General features: G+C 38.4%; 2 protein-coding genes across 2 annotated transcripts in view; one reads left to right on the top strand and one right to left on the bottom strand.

The window, feature by feature from the left end:
• Window positions 1-969, top strand: part of LOC144631093 (rab3 GTPase-activating protein catalytic subunit-like) — a 28,824-nt gene extending 27,855 nt beyond the window's left edge. Inside the window, exon 27 of the mRNA XM_078489471.1 lies at window positions 270-969. Coding sequence (XP_078345597.1) covers window positions 270-452 — 183 coding nt within the window. The 3' untranslated portion in view covers window positions 453-969. The remainder of the gene's footprint in view (window positions 1-269) is intronic.
• A 1,334-nt stretch (window positions 970-2,303) lies between these two features.
• Window positions 2,304-23,759, bottom strand: part of LOC144631135 (uncharacterized) — a 30,982-nt gene continuing 9,526 nt past the window's right edge. The window contains exons 2-12 of the mRNA XM_078489526.1: window positions 23,365-23,720; window positions 20,876-21,025; window positions 19,817-19,942; window positions 19,107-19,235; window positions 17,863-18,111; window positions 17,124-17,435; window positions 9,136-9,258; window positions 8,412-8,660; window positions 7,530-7,844; window positions 6,509-6,757; window positions 2,304-5,588 (exon numbers count right to left, since the gene is read on the bottom strand). Coding sequence (XP_078345652.1) covers window positions 5,266-5,588; window positions 6,509-6,757; window positions 7,530-7,844; window positions 8,412-8,660; window positions 9,136-9,258; window positions 17,124-17,435; window positions 17,863-18,111; window positions 19,107-19,235; window positions 19,817-19,942; window positions 20,876-21,025; window positions 23,365-23,695 — 2,556 coding nt within the window. The 5' untranslated portion in view covers window positions 23,696-23,720 and the 3' untranslated portion in view covers window positions 2,304-5,265. The remainder of the gene's footprint in view (window positions 5,589-6,508; window positions 6,758-7,529; window positions 7,845-8,411; window positions 8,661-9,135; window positions 9,259-17,123; window positions 17,436-17,862; window positions 18,112-19,106; window positions 19,236-19,816; window positions 19,943-20,875; window positions 21,026-23,364; window positions 23,721-23,759) is intronic.

Genomic DNA, 23,759 nt, shown 5'->3' with positions numbered 1-23,759 from the left:
ACAAAATAATTTTTATGCGAGAAAATAATCAATGACTGGTTTTACCGCTGATATAAATAGAAAAACAGAAAATAAAAGAGCAAAACAAGGCTTCTTGTTATCAAAAATGTACTGTTTGTCTCTGCACGGTACTGCGTTTTTCATTCCATTTTGATATTAGGAACTTGCTACAACTTTATCTTTATTTTTAAACTTTATTTTTTTTATCCACATAAATAGCTGTTCTTTCACACACATTTTCCTAACTTTCACTTTTCCTTTCTCAACAGCGTCGACCAGCACCTCCAATCCAAGACTTCCCACCCCCCACTGGTCGGGAGTACATCTTGAGAACAACAATTCCCCGTCCCCGACCCTCGTCGCGTCCATGTCCCCAAAGAATGTATTGCGTGCTGACCAATGACGATTTCAGACTTGCGGGCGCGTTTACGGATGACGTCATTTTTCAATGACGTACAGCAATGAGAATTGAGATATTCCTTTATTCTTTAATCATACTTACGCATCTCCCCCCCCCCCGGATCGGAGACCGAGGCCTCTCATTACCGTCAGTTGAGCGGACACTTGACACTAAAAGCTTGACGCTTTTAAACAGCAAATCTCCTAACTGGGTACCATACGTTCCTTTTTATTTACTTTTGAGAATTTGGCAGCACATCAAGACAATGATGATTCTCTTTATTCTCTTTACCAGTCTGCTTGACTGGATATTAGTACTGTATGGAGAAATTGGAGTTTGATAAATCTGTCTGGCTTCAGCTTGTTAACCCTTTCACTCCGAGAGTTCAACCTTGAGTCAGTTTTTTAGCCTTGAGTCAATTAATGTGGTTTAAACTTTAAAGTATGTAGACAAAACCCTGATGTGTAACCATTTAAATGAAAGCTATTGAGCAGTATTTTCTTTTGTTACAGTTAATTATGCTGTAAAAAGTGGTTCTAACTTTAGTCTCTGGATTAAACCTTAGTGTGACCATTTTCGATTTCAGCAAAATGGAGTTTAAACTTGTACTTTCTTGGAGTGAAAGAGTGAACACCAACATTAAATTAAAAATAAGAAGGATCAAAGAAAAGAAAATTGCGAAAAGCAATCCTTTTCAAATTATGACCCCAAGGACAAAGTTTGCCTTGTGTATGTTCAACGCTTCTTCAGACGTCGACTTCACAGGGCAATTTGTATAGCTTCCTTAGACCTCGACAAACGGCAACAATGCAGTGGGATGAAGTAAACAATAACTAAACAGAATGAAAATGAAGCAGTGAAACATATCAGGCTTAAAGTATTTTCTATACAGAAAAAAATAACAGTTTTAATTTTTCATAGGTGGCTGTAAAAAGGATCTGTAGTTACCACAATGGAAATATATTTTATTGGGAAATAATTTTAAATATGAATAAAAGAGCGAAGAGGTTATTGAATAATTAGGCGTGTTTTGTATTTCTCGACTGGAAAGCTCTCTACCTTTTTATATTTTTTTTTCTCAACAACATGCACAAGGTATTAGAAATCATCTCTGTTTTCTCGATCCTTTCTCTTTTACTCATTTAACAAGCTGAGGAGTTTTCACACTAGAGCGAAGTGAGTTTCAAAATATTGTGCATCTTACGGGAAAGTATAATTAATTCATTGAAGCTCATTTCTAATTCTGACAGTTAGTTATGTAAGAGATAAATACTATGACAGTCAGAAATACAAGAGAAAGAAGCAACTGGTGACAAGAGCAGGAACAATGGAACTGGTGGCAAACGCGGTAATCTTGTTACTGGCAAGCGCGGGAAAACGTGTAACTGGAAAACGCGGGAAAAGGTAATTGTGCAAGCGCCGAAAAACTTGCAACCTTGTAGCAAGCGCGGGAAAACCTGTAACTAGCAAGCGGAGGAAGCCGTGAAAACGTGTTACTGCGGCAAACGCGGGAAAGCACATTACCTTGTAGCAAGCGCGGGAAAAAGTGTAACTTTAGCAAACGCCAGAATCTTTGTAAATGTGGCAAACGCAGGAAAGCGTCGGTAACTGTGGCAAAGGCGGGAAAACGTGTAACCCTGTAGCAGGCGCAGGAAAACGTGCAACCGTGGGAAAAAGTGTCAGAAGAGGACCTTGTAACAAGCGTGGGAAAACGTTAATGACGAGTACGAGAAAAACTCGCGCGAGACGAAAAGAGATTTATCCGGTGGATAGATAGCCACACTTTGAAAAACTGGGCCCTGAAAAATAAAATTTCGACCGTAAAGGTGGTTAAGTTACAGCACATTAAGCGTTTGACGGTGCGCGGCCTTACGTGACACTCAGTAAAATTAAGAAGAATGAGTGAGCGTTTAACTCAGTTTTATTTACTTTTAAGGTTTTACAGTTGATTAAATACTGGCCTTATAGATCGACCTTATAACGGACAATAAAAACAAACACAGTGAACTTCCACTGACGGCCACCGCCCTACAAAATTAAAGTCACCTGCCTACAAACCACCTAGTGATTCTATCCTCCAGGTGGCCGTTCTGAAGCCCGGGGCAAATGAGAACAAGCCAAGTTGGCACAAGATTTCAAACTCTAGCTCGCGTTTAAACCGAAACTCTCATACGCTCTAAGTGACCTTGGTCGACTCCGTGCTCTATCGACTTCTCTCGTTCGCTATCGTTTACTCTCGTACGCTATCGACTTCTCTCGTTCGCTATCGTCTATTTCGTACGCCCTCGTCCACACTCGTGCGCTATCGTCTACTCTCGTTGCGCTCTTATACGCTATTGTCGACTCCCGTGCGCTCTCGTCGACTCTCGTACGCTCTCGTCTACACTTGTGCGCTCTCGTCGACTCTTGTACGCTATCGTCGACTCTCGTTCGCTATCGTCAACCCTCGTGCCCTCTCGTCGACTCTCGTGCATTCCCATCGAATTTGAACCTACTCAACTGTTTCTTGCGCGCCGGCGACAGTTTTCTCTCGTTTTGCCGACGCTCGCTAAGAGTTGAAGAAAATTCTCGTGCAACTCTCGTCCTTCAGTTCTAGGTGCGGACTCCCTTCTCGCTTGGCCCGGGCTTAAAGAGAAGTTCAACTGTACAAAAGTGATATAATGAATAAATACTCATAATTATGATACTGTTACGCAAATATATTGCAAAATAGCATTAAACTTCTTTCAACTTATTCATCTATCGGCCCAAACAACCCAGTTACCTCGACACCGCATCACCGCAAGAAAACTTGACGAAAAACCGTCACCATGATGTATAATTTTATATCCCATGATGATGTCACACGTGATATATTTTTGAAGACAATCGATTCATTACCTCAACAATTTTTTACACTCCTCCCGCAGGAAGTCAAACCTCGTAAATCCCAGAAGTGGGGTCATGGTAAATAGACTGGGCCCATAGCAGCTCACATACCCTTCCCTCGTATACTAACTGAATAAATGACAAACGTTTGTAAATAATATTAAAAAAAAACGATAAATATAACAAACAGTGCTTAGCACTGGTCAAGATTATTACTAAATGTCCATGTTATGTATAGCAACATGACCTATCTGAATATAGTATTCCAACAGACGGGCTGTGTTGTTTAAAGCAAGATTAAGCTAATCCAGGATAAGCGTGAAGTTTGATTTCAAGTTTGTAGCTTTTCAGTGAGGATTTTGTTTTTTAGTTTTTGTTCTCCAGTTTTGACGTCGACTTATCGCTCAAAACTATGCAAAACATTAGCTATAAAAAGACTTTCACACAAGAGAAATTGAACCCTAGATCAACTTTAAATCCTGAGTTAGTCTTAATCTGCTTTCGAACAACCCAGCTGACCTGTCGGCTACTTACATAAGCGTGGCTCAAAAACACCCGATTTAAAATCCCAATAAAGGATACTTAACCCCGGGGGCCGGGGATACTGCTTTTGTATAATATCCACGACCACGCTTCTTCTACTCGCACAGCGGTCAATCGCAGAAACTCAACGCTTCTTCCGTTTCCGGGTTTTAATTTTAAAAAAATGCCTTTAATTTTTAAGCGCAAAATATGTTTGTAAGAATCAAAAGCTTTTAAAAGTACGAGCAACAAAACTGGTGGATAGCAATTCCTGCAGTTTTAAAGTGAAAAGCTTAAGTTTTAAGTAAATGTCTAGATTTTTAGTTCAGAAGTAGAGAGTTTCATAAATGTGCGAGAAATAGTCTACGCCGACAGTTCTGGTGGGAACTGCATACGCGCCGTTCGTTTGACCGCTGTGACGTAAAATTTCTGCTTAAAGCGCATATTTTAAGCTCCAATGCTACATATCATATTATGACATGTGATGTCATGAGATTACAAAAAACCCTCACGTGATGAAAAAAAACTTTCATACCTTTAATGACCAATACATGCGCGCTGTATTCGTTCTGATTAAAAGCATGTACGTATGAACGAGTCTTTTTTCGGTTTTTACTAATTTCCTTGCATGGAAATAACTCCGCTTTAAAATCACGGCATTTGTCTGAGATCGCAGAAAAAACCGTTGTGGTATTAATAGTAAATTTTTGATACTATTCGCGAAAGCAATCCCTAAAAGTGAAGCTTCCCTATTTAACTAATTTTATATGAAGTATTATGTAATTTAACTAGCTAGAGTGGCTAAAGTTTACGTGAAGTGCTTGGTGATACTACACGTTAGGAATTTAATGAAATATTATATGCAAAAAGCATCTGTAAAGTTAAGTTTTCAAAGTTTAACTTTTAATAGTCTGTGGATGAAACGCTAGTGTGTGACCATTCAAATGAAAGCTGTTGAGCAGTAATTTCATGTGGTACTGTTTATTATGCTGTACAAGGTCGTTCTACGTTTAGGTCTGTGGATAAAACCCTAGTGTGACCATTTAAATAAAAGGTAGCTGGTGTGGCCATGCTCAAAATACTAATTCTCTTCACTGATTTCCATACAATTCTTTTAATGTTAGTTGTGAGATTTTGGTGTTACATCAAGACAATATCCCCTTGTTGATGATTATCTTTATTCTCATTACCTGTCTGCTTGATATTGATTTAATACTGTAACGAGAAATTGGATTTTTATCAGTTGGGTCTGCTTTTTTTAAAATTCCATTCAAGGGAGACTTCATTGATACAGAAACTACAACAGCAACAATTGGTCTTTCATTTTACCCAATCGGGGGATGTAAAAAATGTTATAAATTTCACTGATATTTCGGGATGGTTTTCCATCAGTTCCTTTAATTTTTTAATAAAATTATGATTATGGCGTTATTCTCTTTTGAATACTAACACTTAAGATATCATAAGTTCTACTTTTAAGTACTAATTTCGTAGAATACTTCAATATCAGTAGGAGTGAAATGCAATGCTACTCCAGTAAAAAAAGTACAGCCACCAGCTGAATATCCTGACGGTACAGAGTATGTACCCCCGCATCGGGTATATGAGTTTTGGTTGCTCAAAGCGTTGTCATATATGCGGATGTCTTGACCACTACCAAACATGGGTCCGTAATTGGAACCCTTGTACATCGCGTGCTGCTGATTTTGATACTGAGTTAGCTTAACAGGATTATATCCTTGGGCGTTGTAAAGCGAGAAGATGAAAGCATTGCTGGCTGGGGTGTAACCACCGGAACCTAAAATGTAAACAAAGGTATTAAACATTTTAAACATCTTATTTGAAAACAAAAACAAAAAAAGAAACTGTGAGATAATAATGACTCAAAACCAAAAGACAACAACAACAACAACAAAAAATGGGAGCCAGAGGACAAAGGCGTAAATAAGTGCGCAATACAGGAAAATAGTAACAAGGTTTGTACAGCGATAAGTAATCTTAAAATAACGTGTAATGTTTCAAATAGAACATAGCGCGAGACTTATGCAAGTGTCAAGGATTTGTAGACCTATGGGATCGCAATGTGGTCGTTTCCAGAGAGCAGATCGATTCGATTCCAGAGTCGCTCGTGAAAATTGGGCACATGTCAAACCACATTGACGGCATTAAAACCCATTTGACGATTGGTTTTACGGACATAACAGGAGATCATAGAGTCATGGTCGAACATAGCAACGTCTTTTTTGGTCCACAATCTGGGTTTCAATCCCGGTTTTAAAAAGTTCTCTTCACACCTACTCAATCAGCGTAAACAATACAATCAGCGTGAAATGACTTCGTGATGTTTTGGGCCATTCCATTTTATATTCAACCCCCCCCCCCCTCCTCCATTGATGAGGTAAGTCAAAATTTACCACTGCCGACATGATACCCCCCTTCAGAAACAATACGATTTTTCAAAACCCCTTCAGAAAATAGCCAACTTTTCCCTAAGCCCTTCAGAAATATTCAAAAGATCAAAAGCGCCGACAGGGCTACCCCCTCAGAAATGACTTTTAAAACCCCCTTCAGAAAATCTCATTTATAAAGGGGGGGGGGGGGTGGATATAAAATGGAATGGCCCTTTGGCTGCAGTACAAAACCAACCACAATGGGAAATTGTTTTCACACTTGTTCACGAGGCCAAGAAACTGAATTAAAAAAATGGTAAATACTTACTGTGCCAAGACACATCGGTATATCCACCAAATATGTAATCTCCATACTTGATAATGGTCACTGTGGGTCCCTTACCGTCGCAATTATTGTGGAATGTGGATGCAGCCGAGCCGTCTGTCTTGGCATGCCAACACCGGACAAATTCACTGCGGTATGCATCTGGGATGACTGGGTCTAAATAGGACAGCAGCTTCCCCAAGTATTTGCTGTGATCCAGTCCGCCAAGAATAGCAGATGTGCCGAGGTCCCCTGGTTAACAGAAATTAAATGGGAAAGTTAATGATATTTGACCCAAACAATGCCATGCCCTGCCTCCTCCTCAGGCCCCTCGCATTTTCACTGCAATAACAAAGCGAGTGCGAAGCGTGAGGGACCACGGGAAGGAGAAGGAAAACAAGCCTCTTCCTCAGACGCCTTGTATTTGCGCTGCAAAAACAAAGCGAGTGTGTAGCGCGAGTGACTGCTGATGAGCACAAACAAGAGAGAAAACAAGAGAGAGGCGTCTGGGTACAAGGCAGTGCCATGCCGATAACATGGCTTTGTGAGGATCCAGGTAGTGTCTCTGATTAGTTGTTCAACTCAGTTTTACATCCAATCAGACACGCGGTGCTGATCTGTAGCTATAGTATAGAATTTTTAGGTCCAATCTCAGACATTTTGACAGGGAGAAGAATTGACAGGCGAAGGGAGGCGACCGTTCTCTTAGGCTATATAGAGTACCTGCATAAATAGTCTGTGTAATAAAACAGAACTTTTTCTTAAGCAAGTGTCTAATTCAGAGGCAGCGGAGCTTATCAATATTATCCTGAGCAACACACTTTTTACCAACACTACACTATCTGTACAGAACGCTCGTCTTTGTATTCATAGTAATACGACATTCCATAAATAGTTATTAAAATAATGTTTGCAGTGAAATGTGTTTCACTGTTATATTTACTAAAGATGTTTGTCTTCTTTATGGCCAAAGCCCTAAGTGGGCATAGGGCCGGTAAAGATGTTTGTGCTACCATTTAATTACCTATTTCATAGAATACTTCAATGTCAGTTGGAGTGAAATATAATGCTCCAGTGAAAAACCCGCAGTCACCAGCTGAATAACCTGAGGGGACCGAGTATGTAGAGCCACATTTGGTATGAGATGCTTGGTTGTTGATAGCGTCGTTCGAAATGTACATGTCATGCCCATTACCAGCACCAAAAGTGGGTCCGTAACTCGAACAGCTGTAGATAGCGTTTCGCTGATTTTGAGACTGAGTGAGCTTAACAGGATTATATCCTTTGGCGTTGTAAAGCGAGAAAAGGAAAGCTTTACTGGCGTAGGAGTAACTGCAACCTAAAATGAAAACAAAAGATTTCAAACAACCTGAACACCTTAATGAAAACAAAAATAAACCGTATAGTAAACTAGATCTACTCTTGAAAGAAAAACTGCAACAACAACAAAAAGCTAAGTACTCGAGAAGATGGTAAAAACATAACGCATGCTTTTACAAAAATGAGCCCATCATACGCAGAGAAAAATATAGGATTGTAAATGTGATGCGTCAATTTGCGAAAAACTCCAGTGTTTAAAAATGCCAAAACGGCATTTAATTGGGCCATAGGATTATCCTTTTTCGTTGTGATGAAGAAATACGAAAGAAGATTAAAGATTGAAAAGGTTGGAATTGACTGCAGGAAGTAGATTGACAGCAAAGTGGGAAAGCGTGCAAAAAATGGCGGCCGGGGGTTGTTGTTGTTACACAAAACGCTCTTTTTAATCAACAACAACAGAAGCAGGAGCAATATTAACAACAATAAATAAATAAATACTTTTACTGTGGTCTTCACACTTTCAGATAAGGCCCAGAAAAAATAATCTGATAGACAGAGGTCAATCGGATAGATATTAGATTCTTACCATGCCAGGACACGTCGGTATATCCACCAAATACGTAGTCACCAGATTTGATAATCGTCACTGTGGGTCCCATTCCATCACAGTTAGTGTGGAATGTCGACGAAGCCCAGCCGTCTGTTTTGGCATGCCAACACCGCACAAACCCACTACGGTCTGAACTAAGGAGGACTGGGTCTAAATAAGACAGCAGCTTTTCCGAGTAATTTTTGTGGTCGAGGTTGCCAAGAATAACGGATGCACCGAGTCCCCCTGAGAGGGAAAAACTAAAAGTTAAAAGAGAACCGAAGAAGTTGTTTGTCCCGCGTTCGCACAAAAAAAAAAACGGTTAACCTAGATTGGTCAAGATTAGATTGCAATGTTAGAGCAGGCGGGTTTTTGTTTGTTGATTAAATCATGCTAACTATGATGCTCAAAAACCTAGATTGCGCTTTTACACTGCGTTCATTCATAATTAAGATGACAACCAGCGGACACTATAAAGAAAAAACAAATAAATTGGATCAAAATTAACTAATCACAGCCCACAGACGTGACCTTTTTAACCCCTTTGAAAGAAACCTGTGTAGAATGCAACCGTTATAGTTGAGTTCAAAACTTTAGGGCCTGATTACATGGGGAATTTCAGCCCAGGCGGTAATTCGCTATGTAATTAGTGTTTGCATTTTTTAAAAAAGGGTATTACTACCATCACTGCATTTATTATAAGTAAAAGACTTACGATGACTTGTACAGTTTTTGCCGTCTCCGAAATATTTTTCCTTGCAGGTGCATGTGTATGATCCTACAGTGTTGTTACAATAGGCATTGACGTCACAACCATGTGTACCCTCAGCACATTCGTCGATATCTGTGGAAAAACAACTCATGACTCAGAGTTTGAAAAAAATAAAACAGATAACTTTACTTGTACAAGGCTGTACTCTAAGAAAAATTACAAGGAGCCCAAAGGTTTCAAACTATGAGATCTAGGTTGCCCAGCATAAAGCTTATATGAAAGAAATAAGATTATCTGGTCGCCCAAAGACAAAAGTTAGTCGCCTGAGGCACCCAGGCACTCTTAGAGCACAGCCCTGTTGTAGACCACATACGGTGAAAGCTCAGTAAGATCTGTTAAGCCCCCGTCTCTTTTAGTTCCCCCCCCCCCCCCCCCCACCACCTGTCTTTGCTAAAAGCCCCCCTCTAGATAAAAAGACCTGCATCAGTCCATGACCGACCTATCCACAAGCCTTGCTTGATTCCTACCAAGCCGGAACTAAATAAATCAATATAAACTACCTTATTATAGGAAATAAATGCTCCATGAAATAAACGCAATTTTTAAAATTTACGTTAATCAAGTGGCGCTAATTTTTGTCAGCGTTAATTTCTGTGACATTAATTAAGTGAAGCGTTAATTTCCCTGAACTTAATTTTCATTAATCTGGGTCCTGCAGCTGTGTAGTCATATAGTTGACTACAGGTATCAGGTATCAGGTATGTCGGCAAGGAATAAGCGCTCTGCTAAAGATTTAAATAATTCGGTAACAAGTACCCCAGTTAAGCCCAGTAAAAAGCTGGTCAAAGTTGATGGTGAGATGGAATCGGATCTGAAAAAATTATACGAGCTGGTAGCACAAATGAACAGTAAATTGGACAAACTAGACAACATTGAAAGGCATCTGGCACGTGTTGACCAAGACATCAGAGACTTGAAACAGTCCTATACTTTTGTTAACGAAACAGCTGACGAGCTCAAACAGAGTCAAAAGGTGCAAAATGAAACCATAACGTCGCTGAAGGAGAAGGTCACCAGGATTGAAGCTCTAAACTCACAATTAAACTAGGAGATTATTGACATCAGGGCTCACTCGATGAGAAGCAACCTCGTTTTCTATAATCTGCCCGAGGTTGAGAAAGAGGATCCCTTCGCCACTCTAAAAGATCTTCTTGCAAACAAGATGAGAGTCGACGAGAACAACGAGATAGAAATTGAAAGGGCTCACAGGCTTGGTGCAAAGCGCGACGACGAAAAACCGAGACCAATTGTTGCGAAATTCCTTCGCTACCGAGATAAAGAATATATTCACCGATCCGCCCATTTACTTAAAGGAACAAAGATAGGGATTGCCGATCAATTTCCGAAAGAGATTGCAGAAACAAGAAAAAAGCTCTACCCTATACTAAAGAAAGCCAAAGAGGATGGAAATGCTGTAAAATTGATTAAAGACAAACTTTTCATCAACGGACAGGGCTACAGAGGACCACTCGGCGAGCAGAATGGAAACCCTATGGGTTAGAACAATCACGAGATAAGTTAAGCCTAATGTGCCTAATAATTACCGCAATATCAATAGTTATAAATATAGGATTGTATAAAATTGATTTGATTAACATTTATTTTAATTCACCTTTTAGCTCTATATGCTAGGCGAAGATGGGTTGCAAAATTGTAATTCTTGTGATTATGAAATAACTGAAGCTCAAAGGTCGCTAACATGCAACATCTGTTCGAACCATTATCACTTAAACCGGCATTGTCTGCGGCTAGATAATCTGTCTGGCACTGATAACAATTTCACGATCATGACTAATACACCACACGAGTACTACGAGCAACATACGGGTAACATACGAGTAACACACGAAACATACCGGCACATACGGGTACATACAGGTAACATACAAGTAACATACGGATACATGCGAGTAACATACGGATACATACGAGTAACATACAGATGCATACGAGTAACATACCAATACATACGTGTGTATACCAGTTCCTTTTTCATTTCCCTTTATTTTGTTTTATTTTTCATTTTTATCAGTATGCTCCCCCACCCCCCTTCCCGTCAACAAGGTTGCTTGACGAGCCCAAAGGACAAAACGCATTGAAGACGTATCAAGAATTTGAAATGTTATAAGGTCAATAGCTCAACTTCTTGAATTCACTTCCATACGATCTTACCCGTAGCATACGAGTAACATAAGGACACATACGGGTGCATACCAGTTCCTATTTCATTTCACTTTATTTTATTTATTTATTTATTTATTTATTTTTTTGTTCCTTGTCCTTTGGTCTTGTCACGCAATCTTTTTTGGAGGGGAGAGCGATGGAGAAACACGTTACATCTAATGACCAATGATTGATTTTTCGATTATTATTCGATTATTATACTCATATGTTACCTGTATGTACCCGTAATTGCCCGTATGTTTTGTTTTGTTTACTCGTGTTGCATAAAATAAAAATGAAAAATAAAATAAAATGAAATGAAATAGGAACTGGCATGCATGTATCCGTCAGGAGCCCATTACTAGCTCCTGTATCCGTATGTTACTCGTATGTATCCGTATGTTACTCGTATGTTACCTGTATGTACCCGTATGTAACCGTATGTTCCGTGTGTTACTCGTATGTTACCCGTATGTTACTCGTGGTACTCGTTTTCCGTGTGTTACTCGTATGTTACCCGTATGTTACTCGTGGTACTCATGTGGTGTATTAGTCATGATCACAATTTCACTTGTTATCAATGTCTAGACATCTGCTTGCCTTTCAGTTGTGTCGAAGATGACTGCTTACAAATTAATATTGAAATGACCAAAAATGATTTACTCGAGCGGAATAATTTACAAAATCTCGTTTTTAAACCATACCAGCGTGAGGCTTTCTTGCATAATGACAAAATTCTATTCAATAACGATTCTCATGATGTAGCTATGCCACCAAATCCAATATCAAATTTCTACTCCTCGGATGAGTTTATCGATCTAACCCGATCTAAACGTCTGAGTAGTGACAATTTATCTTTCCTGCATTTGAATATAAGAAGTATAAGGAATAAGTTTGATGTACTTAAAAATTACTTAAACTCGTTAACCCATAAATTTTCTGTAATAGCTCTCACTGAAACATGGCTTAATGATGATGAAAGTGATAATTTTGAAATCCCAGGATACAAATCAACCAAATTGTCCAGAAAAAATAAAAAAGGAGGAGGAATCTGTATTTTCACCAGGGATAATATAGTAATAAAACTTAGGAAAGATTTAGTTCCTGAAGACATTATGCCAGTGACACTGAGTGTTTATTTATTGAAATAATAAATGAAAGATGTAAAAATATAATTATAGGCACCATCTACCGGCCACCAAACAATAGATTTATTGAATTTGAAAATGACCTTAAAACCATTTTGACTAAATTAGATAAACGGGATAAGCCATGCTATATCATGGGTGACTTTAATATTGATCTGCTAAAATATAATTGCTGTAATTTTTCAAATGTATTTTTTAACCAGTTTTGTTCATCAGGTTACACGCCACTTATTTATAAACCCACTCGTATAACTAAATCTACAGCGACATTAATTGATAACATCTTTACAAACAATTTAAGTAAGACAGAGCATTTAAACGGTATTTTATTTAATGATATATCCGATCACCTTCCCATTTTCACTATAACAGGGCATGAATTACAAAGGTATCCAAAATCACCTAAAGCTAATGACTACTCAGCTCGGAAAATTACAAAAAAATCTCTAGAATCTTTCTCTTATAAACTGCAAAGTTGCGATTGGCAATCAACGCTATCAAAGATGGACCCGACTGAGTCGTATGCAGCATTCATAAAAGAGTTTTTTGAGCTATACAATCAGTCGTTTCCAATGAGAAAGTACCGATCTAAAAACACTAAAAGACCTCATAACCTATGGATTTCTAGAGGATTAAAGAAATCATCTAAAACAAAAGAAACACTTTATAAAAACTTTATAAAAGATCCAAGTGAACAAAATGAACGAAAGTACAAACTTTACCGCAATAAATTTAACCATCTGATAAGAATAGCTAAAAAGAGCTATTACAGTAAAAAACTAGATCAAAGTAAAAACGACATAAAATTAACTTGGAATACTATCAATGAATTACTTGGTAAAAATAAATCTAATACCCATCTACCGAGATCTTTTTTAAATGATGACAATGAAGAAGTCATTGATCCAAAATTAATTGCAAATGATTTCAATGATTTTTTTGTTAATGTTGGACCAAATCTTGCAAAGAAATTTAATTGCAATAATGATGAATTCTATAAATTTCGAAAAGGAAGTTATAATGACTCTATGTTTTTATATAATACGACCAGCGAGGAGATAAACAAAGTAATAGGCAAACTGGTATGCAAGTCTAGTTGCGGCGTTGACGAAATTAATAGCAAAGTTATTAAATGTGGCCCATTATATATCAATGCCATTGTCGCATATTTTTAATTTAACATTTGAAACTGGAAAAATCCCAGATGATTTGAAGGTAGCATTAGTAACACCTGTATACAAATCATCTGAAAAAAATGTTTATTCAAATTATAGACCAATTTCTGTCCTTCCGTGTTTTTCTAAAATCCTTAAAAAGCTAATGTATAAAAGATTAACTGATTATATTCGTAAAAATAAAATATTAACTGATTGTCAATATGGATTTCGAGATAACAGCTCAACTACATATGCCGTAATAGAACTTGTGGATAAAATAACGAAAGCCATTGAAAACAATGAATTCACAGTTGGGATATTTCTTGACTTATCAAAGGCATTTGACACTGTAAATCACGATATTCTTTTAAAGAAACTTTATTTTTATGGTATACGTGGAAATTGTTATGCATGGATAAAGGATTACCTTTCTAACAGAAAACAAATTGTCAAATATAATCAGACAAGATCATCTGAACAAGCAGTTACTTGTGGAGTTCCACAGGGATCTATTCTTGGTCCGTTACTATTTTTAATCTATATAAATGACCTAAATAATTCAACAGATCATTTGTCGACAATTTTGTTTGCAGATGACACTAATCTCTTTTGCTCAGGAAAAAATATACAAGAACTTGAATCTGCAGTAAATGCAGAGTTAGCTCGAGTCCAGGAATGGTTAACACTGAATCAACTGACTCTAAATATTAAAAAATCAAATTATATTATTTTTAGATCACACAAAAAACAGTTGATTAGACAAATGAATCTTAGATTAAGCGGAAATGAATTGCAGAGAGTTGAAGAAAGCAAATTTCTAGGAATTATAATTGATCAACATCTAACGTGGAAGAACCACATTGATTATATCTCCAAAAAGATTATAAGAACTACAGGTTTGCTTTGTAGAATTCGTTTTTACGTACACCAAACCCATTTGAAAATGTTATACAATAGTTTGATTTACCCATATCTTCATTATGGAAATATTGTCTGGGCTAATAACTACCCCACTAGGCTTAACAAGCTGTTTAAATTACAAAAGAAAGTATTGAGAATTATGACTTTTTCATCATACACAGCGCCATCACTTCTGCTCTTTACTCAGCTGAATCTTTTAAATATATACCAAATTAATGATTTCTTAATCGGCTCCTTCAGTTTCAGTCTTAACAGTAAAGTACTTCCATTCTATTTTAGTGACTTCTGTTTAGAAAATGCGCAAGTTCATGAATATAATACTAGAAACTCAAAGCAACTTCATAAAACTTATAACAGAACAAATTACGGAAAATATTCAACAAGAAACAAAATAATTGACTTTTGGAATAGAATACCTTTGTTCATCAAACACTCAGCGTCTTTAATAATATTTAAAAAGAAACTGAAACAGTATATTTTATCTTTAGCAGTGACAGCTCAGTAAAATAAGAAAATAGAAATTACTTAATTAGAGTGATATTATTATTGTACATGTATTATTGTACTACCTGACTGATATAAATTGAATGTATTTTTTTTTTTTTTTCTAATAGTTGTTACTAAAGGGAGACTACTTTGTAAAAGCCCGTGAGGGTTTCTTTAGTCTTCCTCCCAAGTTATAATATTGATATACATTCTAATGTACTTAATTGACTTCATGGGAAATAAACATTCATTCATTCATTCATTTATTCATTCATTCATTCATTCATTCATTCATTCATTCATTCATTCTCTTTTCTGTGAACTTGTATTTCAACTTGTATTTTAATTGGCTTGTATTTCAATCTTTATGATATTTCCAGTTCATGTCTGCTTTCAGAAGGACAGTTCGACATCTGACACATCATTCGGCCAAAAAAATTCAATGTTGAAATATATATGGGTTTTTGACCAAGCGAGAGGTCAAGATGGCAGGATATTGGCCAAGTACTTTCTCGTCTCGGTCCATAAACACGCAAAAAAAGAACGAGGCCAATAGCCTGCCATCTTGACCAAACAAGCTTGGTCAATAAAGGATTTATTATATTATTATGACTTTTTTTTGTGTACTGAAATTTATTCCATTGGTTTAAAAGTTTAATGAGTGACTGTCAAATTCTTGAATGAATCGAGACAAAGTAAAAGTAAACGATGCAACAACAGCGAAATTAACCTAGTTTTAACCCCCAAAAGGATATTGAAATTGCTTAAATTTTTGAATCAACATTGAGTGTGAAGCCTTGAAGCAAGAATGTCTATTCCATCTGGCCGCCAGCTTTTGATTATCTGACGTTTTACAGAGTATTTGCTCGCTTCTGGTGCTTTAGTGGTGCAAACCTGCCGAGACACGAGCTGAAATTGTGATTGTTAATAGCGTTCGAGACTTTCCACTTCAGGGGAAAAGCTTGAACTTTTCTACATATTAATTAAATGTTCGACCCACCCTTATTCGACAAAGACTTCAGTCTCTCCCTTTTCCGCCAAACAAAACTAATATCATGTCTTGAAGTCGCTTTGCATTTTAATTTTGCTATTAGCCGTTTTTTGCGGCAAATAAAATTCACGAAACTCATTAACATTTGTAGTTAATAAATTTGTTTGTTCTCATTCTTTACAAACCCTATTTCTTTGTTATTGGACTTTCTTTCGCTAGAAACAGACAAAAAATCTTTGTGTTGTTTCGGAAAATAGTTTCATAGCGAAAATTTACGACGAAAAGCTTTTTCAAGTAGCATCGGAAAAATTTTTTCGCTTGCGGGAGCACAGAGGGGGACCCCGAGCAGCCAAGATGGTTCCATCTTGACCATCTTCTTCCATTATAGTTTGACTACGTTCAAGTGCAAAAAGAAACGTTCTTCATTTCTCAGATGTCCGCATCTTGTGGCTTCATCTCGGCCCAGGGGGTACTCCGGCTTGTAAATGACGGGGATGATCGAATGGAGGCAAAACTCATGACCCAAAAAAATCCCTAAGTCTTCCAACATTACCCAAAAAAATCCCTGGACCAAAAATAACCCCCCAAAAAATCCCTTGTCAAATTACCCCTAAATTGCCAGGAGGGGCAATAATATAACACAAAAAAGCGTTAAAAAATTGAACGCTCGTGTTTGTTTTTTCATCATACCATAAATACGCCAAGGCACTTTAGTTCGTTTTTTAAAATAACCAAAAAATCCCCTATTTAAATCAAGTCACCCAAAAAAATACTTGCCACATTTTCCAACCCCAAAAAAATCCCAGAATCGAAAATTTCAAACCCAAAAAATCCTTCGATCATTCCCGTCATTTACAAGCTGGAGTACTCCCCCCCCCCCCTCCCTGGGCATCTCGGACTCTCAGCCCATGCCAAGTCCGAAACAGTTGCCATGGCAATCTCGTTTTCACTAAGAATACATTATTGCAAATTTCAATTGAAAACCAATAATACTAAAAAGCAAATTAACTGAAGTTAACTGAGGTTTCCCTGTAATATTTATTAAAGATGTTTGTGGTACCATTTAATTACCTATTTCGTAGAATACTTCAATGTTAGTGGGAGTAAAATGTCTGCCTCCAGTAAAAAAATTGCAGTAGTCACCAGCTGAATATCCCGACGGGACTGAGTATGTGTATCCGCATTCAGTATAAGAGTTTTGGTTGCTCAAAGCGTTGTCCGATATGTAGATGTCATGTCCACCACCAAAAGTGGGTCCATAATTTGTATAGCTATACATGGCGTTTTGCTGATTTTGATACTGAGTCAGCTTAACAGGATTATATCCTTTGGCATTGTAAAGAGAGAAGATGAAAGCTTTACTGGCATAGGAGTAACTGTAACCTAAAATGAAAACAAAAGTTTCAAACATAAAAACCTTGATAAAAACAAAAACAAATAAAAAAACCGTATTAATAGTAACTGAACAACAAAACGTATTCAAGAAGATGATAAAAACGTAACACGTGATTGTAAACTAGATTGTAAACGTGACGTGTCAATTTGCGGAAAACCAGTGTTTGTTATGCCAAAGCGAGGTTTGGGCTGTGATTATACTTTTTTTATTGTAATGAAGAAATATGAATGAAAAAATACTGCATGGTTAAAAGGTAAGGCATATCAAAAGAAATTGTACCACAATCACGCTCTTTTTAATCGACAACAACATAAGCAGGAGCAGGAGCAATATCAACAACAATAAACAACTACAGTTACTGTAGTTTTACATTTTCAGATGGGGCCCAGAAAAAACTATCCGATAGATCCTTACCTTGCCAAGACACGTCGGTATATCCACCAAATACAAAGTCACCATATTTGATAATCGTCACTGTGGGTCCCTGTCTATCGCAGTTGGTGTGAAATGTAGATGCAGCCGAGCCGTCTGTCTTGGCATGCCAACACCGCACAAACCTACTACTGTTTGCTCTAAGGAGGACTGGTTCTAAATAAGACAGCAGCTTCTCCGTGTAGTTTTTGTAGTCGAGGCTGCCAAGAATAACAGATGGACCAAGTCCCCCTGGATAAAGTGAGAAAAAGTACTAAAAGTTAAAAAAAAAATTAAAAGGCACAAGTTCAGTTACGTGTTAGCAAGAGAGAATAAAGGGTAAGAGAGTGAATCCTCCACACAGGCCTTGTTCCAAAGGCAATCCCTCTAAAGATATTTTGAGACATGGTACCCAGTACTTCCACGATTGTTATAGCGCGTTGCGTGGATGTTCTCGCGCGTTGACAGGGGGGACAGCCCCAGAATTATCCCACTTCGATGACTACCATGTTTTAGTCTTTGCATTCTCCGCGGAAAGTTATGTGTTATCGAGAGAGGGTAATAAGGGCAAGAGAGTGAATCCTCCATACAGGCCTTATTCCAAAGGTAATCCCTCTAAAGTTATTTTTAGACATGGTACCCAGTACTTCCCGGTTGTTATAGCACGTTGCGTGGTTGTTCTTTCGGGTTTTGCCTTTTTAGGCCAGAAAGCGTTACAATTTAAATGACCCACCAGAAAGGTCTTGTTTTTATGCGAGGCATTAAAATAAATAAATTAACAAAATGGATTGAAATTAACCAATCACAACCCAAGGACGTGTGTTTAGTACGCGTAAAAAGAAAACTTGAGATGTCCGCTAAGATAATTGACAGCTGTGTAAAATGGAACCATTAGTTAAGCTATAACCTGCGATCAGTTCTTTTTTTCTTTGTTTCCCTCCGGCCGCAAGCGGTCAGATTCCTTCACGTAACCCATACGTTTGGGTTTAGTATCACGTACATTGTTTCCGTCTCGGATTATACGCCTAGTGTTCAAATAAACTTGGTCCTGTTGTTTAAACAAGTGTTTTTTGTGTACGTCGTGCCAATTTCCTTCATTTTGAAATGTTACCCCCTCTTTCGCGTTAATGTCCTTTATTGGGAAGTAATTTACCTTCGATTCGCGTTAATTTAAGTCCCGTTAATTTTAATACCTTAATTTACACAAGCGTTATTTTTTTTTATAATAAGGTAGATGTAAAGCTTACGATCATCGTGACAGTTTTTGCCGTCTCCGTAATATTTTTCCTTGCACGCGCATGTGTAGGATCCTACGGTATTGCTACAATAGGCATTGACGTCACAATCATGTGAACCTTCCTCACATTCATCGATATCTGTGGAAAAACAACTCATGACTCAGAGTTTGGAAAAAACAAAACAGATAACCTGTAGACCACTAACTGTAAATGCTCTTTTAAGCCCCCCCCCCCTCCCACCAATTAAACCCCCTCTTTAAAAGCCCACACCCCCTTGAAAGTTTCTATCCAATTTTGCAATTTTTTGTCCCAGAAATTTCTAAGCAGCATGACATATTTGTACGCACGATTGCTTTCGGAGTACTTGTGAGTGCTTGCGCTAGTTTTTGATTGGATAAAATAATTCAGAAATTCTTCGAGTGCTTCAACGAAGATTTGCCAAAACTGGTGGCCATTACCCCTCCCACCTGAACTAGTACGAGCGCTCATGAGTAGTCTCCAAAAGCAATCCCACCAACAAATATGTCATGTTGCTTAGCAACTTCTGGGAGTAACACCACGGGCTCAGTCGTGTCCTGGAGGTGGGTTTTGTCATCAACTCGCACTTTTCCCCCGACTGTCCCGTGTTTTGCTAACAACTGTGAAAAACATAATCCCTACTTTTGGAACTTTACAGATATATTTTGCACAGTGGACGAAGAGTGATCTTACTCACTCACCACTGCAACCGTTTCCATCTTCGGCAAATCCAGCTTTGGGGCATAAGCAGCGATAAGAACCAATAGTATTCTCACACGTGGCAGTGACGTCACACACAGGGGTTGAAGAGCTACATTCGTCCACGTCTGAAGAAACGACAGCGAAAAAATGGATTTGTAATTGTTTGGTATTTTAAAAGGAACAATCGGATAAGAGCACACCTGGTCTAGAAATCTTATACTTTATATGTCATTTTGTCGTGGGAATAGTCAGTCAGTCGCGGCGGCAGTGCGGTCGGTCAGTCTGTCAGTCAGTCAGTTTGTCAGTCAGTCAGTCAGTCAGTCAATCAGTCAGTCACCCAGTTAGTCAGTCAGATAGTCAGTAAGTCAGTCAGTTAGTCAGTCAGTCAGCCAGATCAGTCAGTCAGCCAGCCAGTCAGTCAGTTAGTCAGTTAGATCAGTCAGTCAGAATCAGTCAGCCAGTCAGATCACCCAGTTAGTAAGTCAGTCAGTCAGTCAGTCAGTCAGTCAGACAGTCAGTTAGTTAGTCAGTCAGATCAGTCAGTCAGTCAGTCAGATCAGTCAGCCATCCAGCCAGCCAGTCAGTCAGTCAGCAGTCAGTCAGTCAGTCAGTCAGTCAGACAGCCAGTTAGCATAGTTGCTATACACTAGTGTCAGTCAGACCAGTACCTCCCGGCAGTGTCAGGCACAGTCAAGATTTACTGTTACAGTTACGTTAGTCAGCCAGTCAGTCAGTGAGTCAGTCAGTCAGTCAGATAGTCAGTCAGTCACTCACTCACTCAGTCAACCAGTCAGTCAGTCAGCCAGCCAGCCAGTCAGTTAGTCAGTCAGATCAGTCAGTCAGTCAGATCAGCCAGTTAGTCAGTCAGACTTTATTAAACAAGGGTGACATTAGATATTCTTCAAGTCAACGTCTTTGTTCGCAATCCGTTTTAATCTTGCCCAATCGTAATAATCCTGTTGTTTTTTGTAGGCTTATTATTCCTGCTCTTGGAGAAATCCCTCCCTCAACATAGCTAATTAACTCTAACATCTAGGCACTGATGTAATTTCACATACCTCCAGTCTCCATGTCGCAGTCCACAAGTACAACCTTCTCAGGTACAATAGAATCAAACCAGTATTGACCACTGACTGCCTGTCCTCCTTCACTTCCCTTGATTTCATGACATGATTCTGCGGGAAGCTCAGGAATAGAACCAAGGGGGACTGAAAGAGAAAATAATTACCGCATTCTCACTGATTTACTTGAAAGATTCCCGAAGTTTATACTTCAACCTACAAAGATTCTAAAGTTTACTAAAAGACTTACAAAATTTCCGAAGCTGACTTGAAGTTTACCAACGACTTCCGAAGAGGACGCGAAGACCTCCGAAGGTTTCCGAGAATCACCCGAGAATTTACTGACAACTTCCGAAGGTCTCCGAGAACCACCCGAGAATTTCCAAAGACCTTGACCGTTAGTATAGGTAATCACAAGGTTTTGAGTGAAATTTGGGGTATTAAAATCAGCACAAGTAATTTTTTCAAAGGCTAACCAAATTAATGATACACCGTACAAAAATTTCACTGCAAATGGATTAGACTGACAAACAAGACATGTTTGGTCGCTAACCATCATTTCCGATTCGTTGTTCAAACATTACGGAGTTTTCGGGCTTTGTAAATCCAGATACTGCCATGGAATTCTGAGGCTATCTGTCATGCATTATCAGGTGCTTTTATGCTCTTCAAATACAGGTATGGCTAAAATGTGCGTCTTCAATTCAGGCTTGTATAATCTTCCTTCTTTGTCTTCTTTAGCTGTCGCATAAGAAAATCCTCTATTGGTAGCTTTCAGTAGTTTTGTGAAGCCTCTCTTGTGTTGCACAAACGTCCAGTTGCTAGAAATTTGGTTTATATACTTATAGTTTTGGTTTAATCGGCCAAACTTTGCTTGAATCGATCGAAATCGAGATGCTTTTTCTCCCTCCAAACGCTGCAACAGCGGCCGCCATTTTGTTTTGCCGCGCTTTCGGACTTTCCTGTCAATCAATTTCAACTTTTCTGCAATCAAATTTCAAGATTGACGTCCTCTCAGCCAATGAGCATGCAGAAATTTTTGCATGTGTATTATAAAGCAGCACTACAACTGGAAAGCAACTCTTAAACAAACTTGGACATTTCTTTTCATCAAAAGCGATGTTTTGCAGTTCAAAGTGATTGTTTTACCGCGAGATCACCCATTAGTTGTCTATCCAGCATTCTTAGAATACACAAACTTTAAAGTCTTTAAATGCAGGGCTGATCAAAGTTTTCAGCTGGAGACTGATGTTATAAATTTATTTTGGCCCAATACCGTAGAATTCCGGTTATAAGCCCTGGGCTTATACAACTTCGTAAGGGGTTTTGGGTGGGCTTATAAACGGAGGGGCTTATATCCGGGAGGGCTTATAAGCGGAATGAAAATGTTTCGAAAAGAGCCACGGGAGTGTTGATCGAAATACGTTTTTAAGTTAAAAACGCATAATAAAGCAACATTTGGCCATGTTCAGTAATGTCATCCAGTAGAGGGGGGCTTATATCCGGGGGGGCTTATAATCGGATGTATTTTTTTGTTTCCAAGTAGATGGGCCTATAACCGGGGGGCAATGCTTATAAACGGGGAAGGGCTTATAACCGGAATTTTACGGTATTTCGTTTGTTGAACAAAACCAACCTTCATCAGTGGGCATACAAATAAATACATGCTAAGTGATGAAGGTTGGTTTTGTTCAACCGAAATATTGGGCCTAAATAAATTTATAACATCAGTCCCTAGCTGTTTCTGATCAGCCCTGCATTTGGGAAAGTTTGTTTATTAGCGCCGGTCTACTGCCTGATCCTGAATCCTACACCAAGATCCGGCTACAAACAACTCTTAAAAAAATTGGACATTTCTTTGCTCAAACGATGTTTTGCAGTTCAAAGTGATTGTTTTACGCCTTGCCCATAAGTTTATCAGAAGTTCTTAGAATATGTAATTCTGTAAATGTTGTGAAGGTCCCCGAACTTTGCTAGTACAGCTAGCACCACTTCTCTCTTGAGCAAGAGACGAATACTGACAATCAAAAGACATTATTTTCAATTACTGTAAAAGATTAGATTCTTTGTGGGTCCAAATTTTAAATAAGCGCCGCCCTCAATAAGCGCCGCTCTCGAATAAGCGCCGCACTTGAGGCGCGAAAAATTTAATAAGCGCCGCGGCGCTAATTCGAGTAAATACGGTATTGCTGTAACACAAATAAAATTTAGTGATTCATATTAACGAGAAAGATAAATTTCTTAATAGGATAAGAAGGGAACTTGATAAATGTTTTTTTTAAAAAGCCAAAATTTTTTTTTTTTTTTAAAAAAAAATTTTTTTTTATTTTTTTTCTTTAAAAAGAAAAGATATTGTGAAAAAAAAAAAAAAATATCCCCTCCCCCCTCCCCCTCCCCCTCTACAGAGAAATAAAAAGGAGAAAAAAAAAAAAAAAAAACACAGGGGGGGGGGGGGGCACCAGACCCCCACCCGGTTAATTAGCTACCTCTGCCCCGGTATCGTCCAAAGTAAAATCTGTCCGAGTTTGGGACATAATCCTCTGGCCTCGCCTCCTTGGTGCGATCGTTCAATTCGCACGACTCATCGGAAATGACGTAATTGAAGCTTTGGCATCTGATGTCAGCTTCGCACTCCAAAAGGCAGATATAGTTCATTACTGGGCCTGTGATACGTTTGAAGATATGTCGCTCCAGCATCATTCCCAGCTGAGAATCTTCGCGACCTTTTTTGCTGTATTGCTCTGTAGCCACGTAGCAAAACATTCTGAACATGACAAGCACACCCGCCATGCAAAGGGCCACTTTTGCAAACGCCATTTTGAACTCCTTGGCAAAAGAATCCCTGCAAGCAAGACGGAGTAAAAATGATTTGTGAGTGTTG

This window comes from Oculina patagonica, chromosome 11 (genome assembly GCF_052425735.1).
Source record: "Oculina patagonica isolate OP01 chromosome 11, crgOcupat, whole genome shotgun sequence".
Lineage (NCBI taxonomy): Eukaryota > Metazoa > Cnidaria > Anthozoa > Scleractinia > Oculinidae > Oculina > Oculina patagonica.
This window is presented reverse-complemented; position numbering and strand designations above follow the sequence as displayed.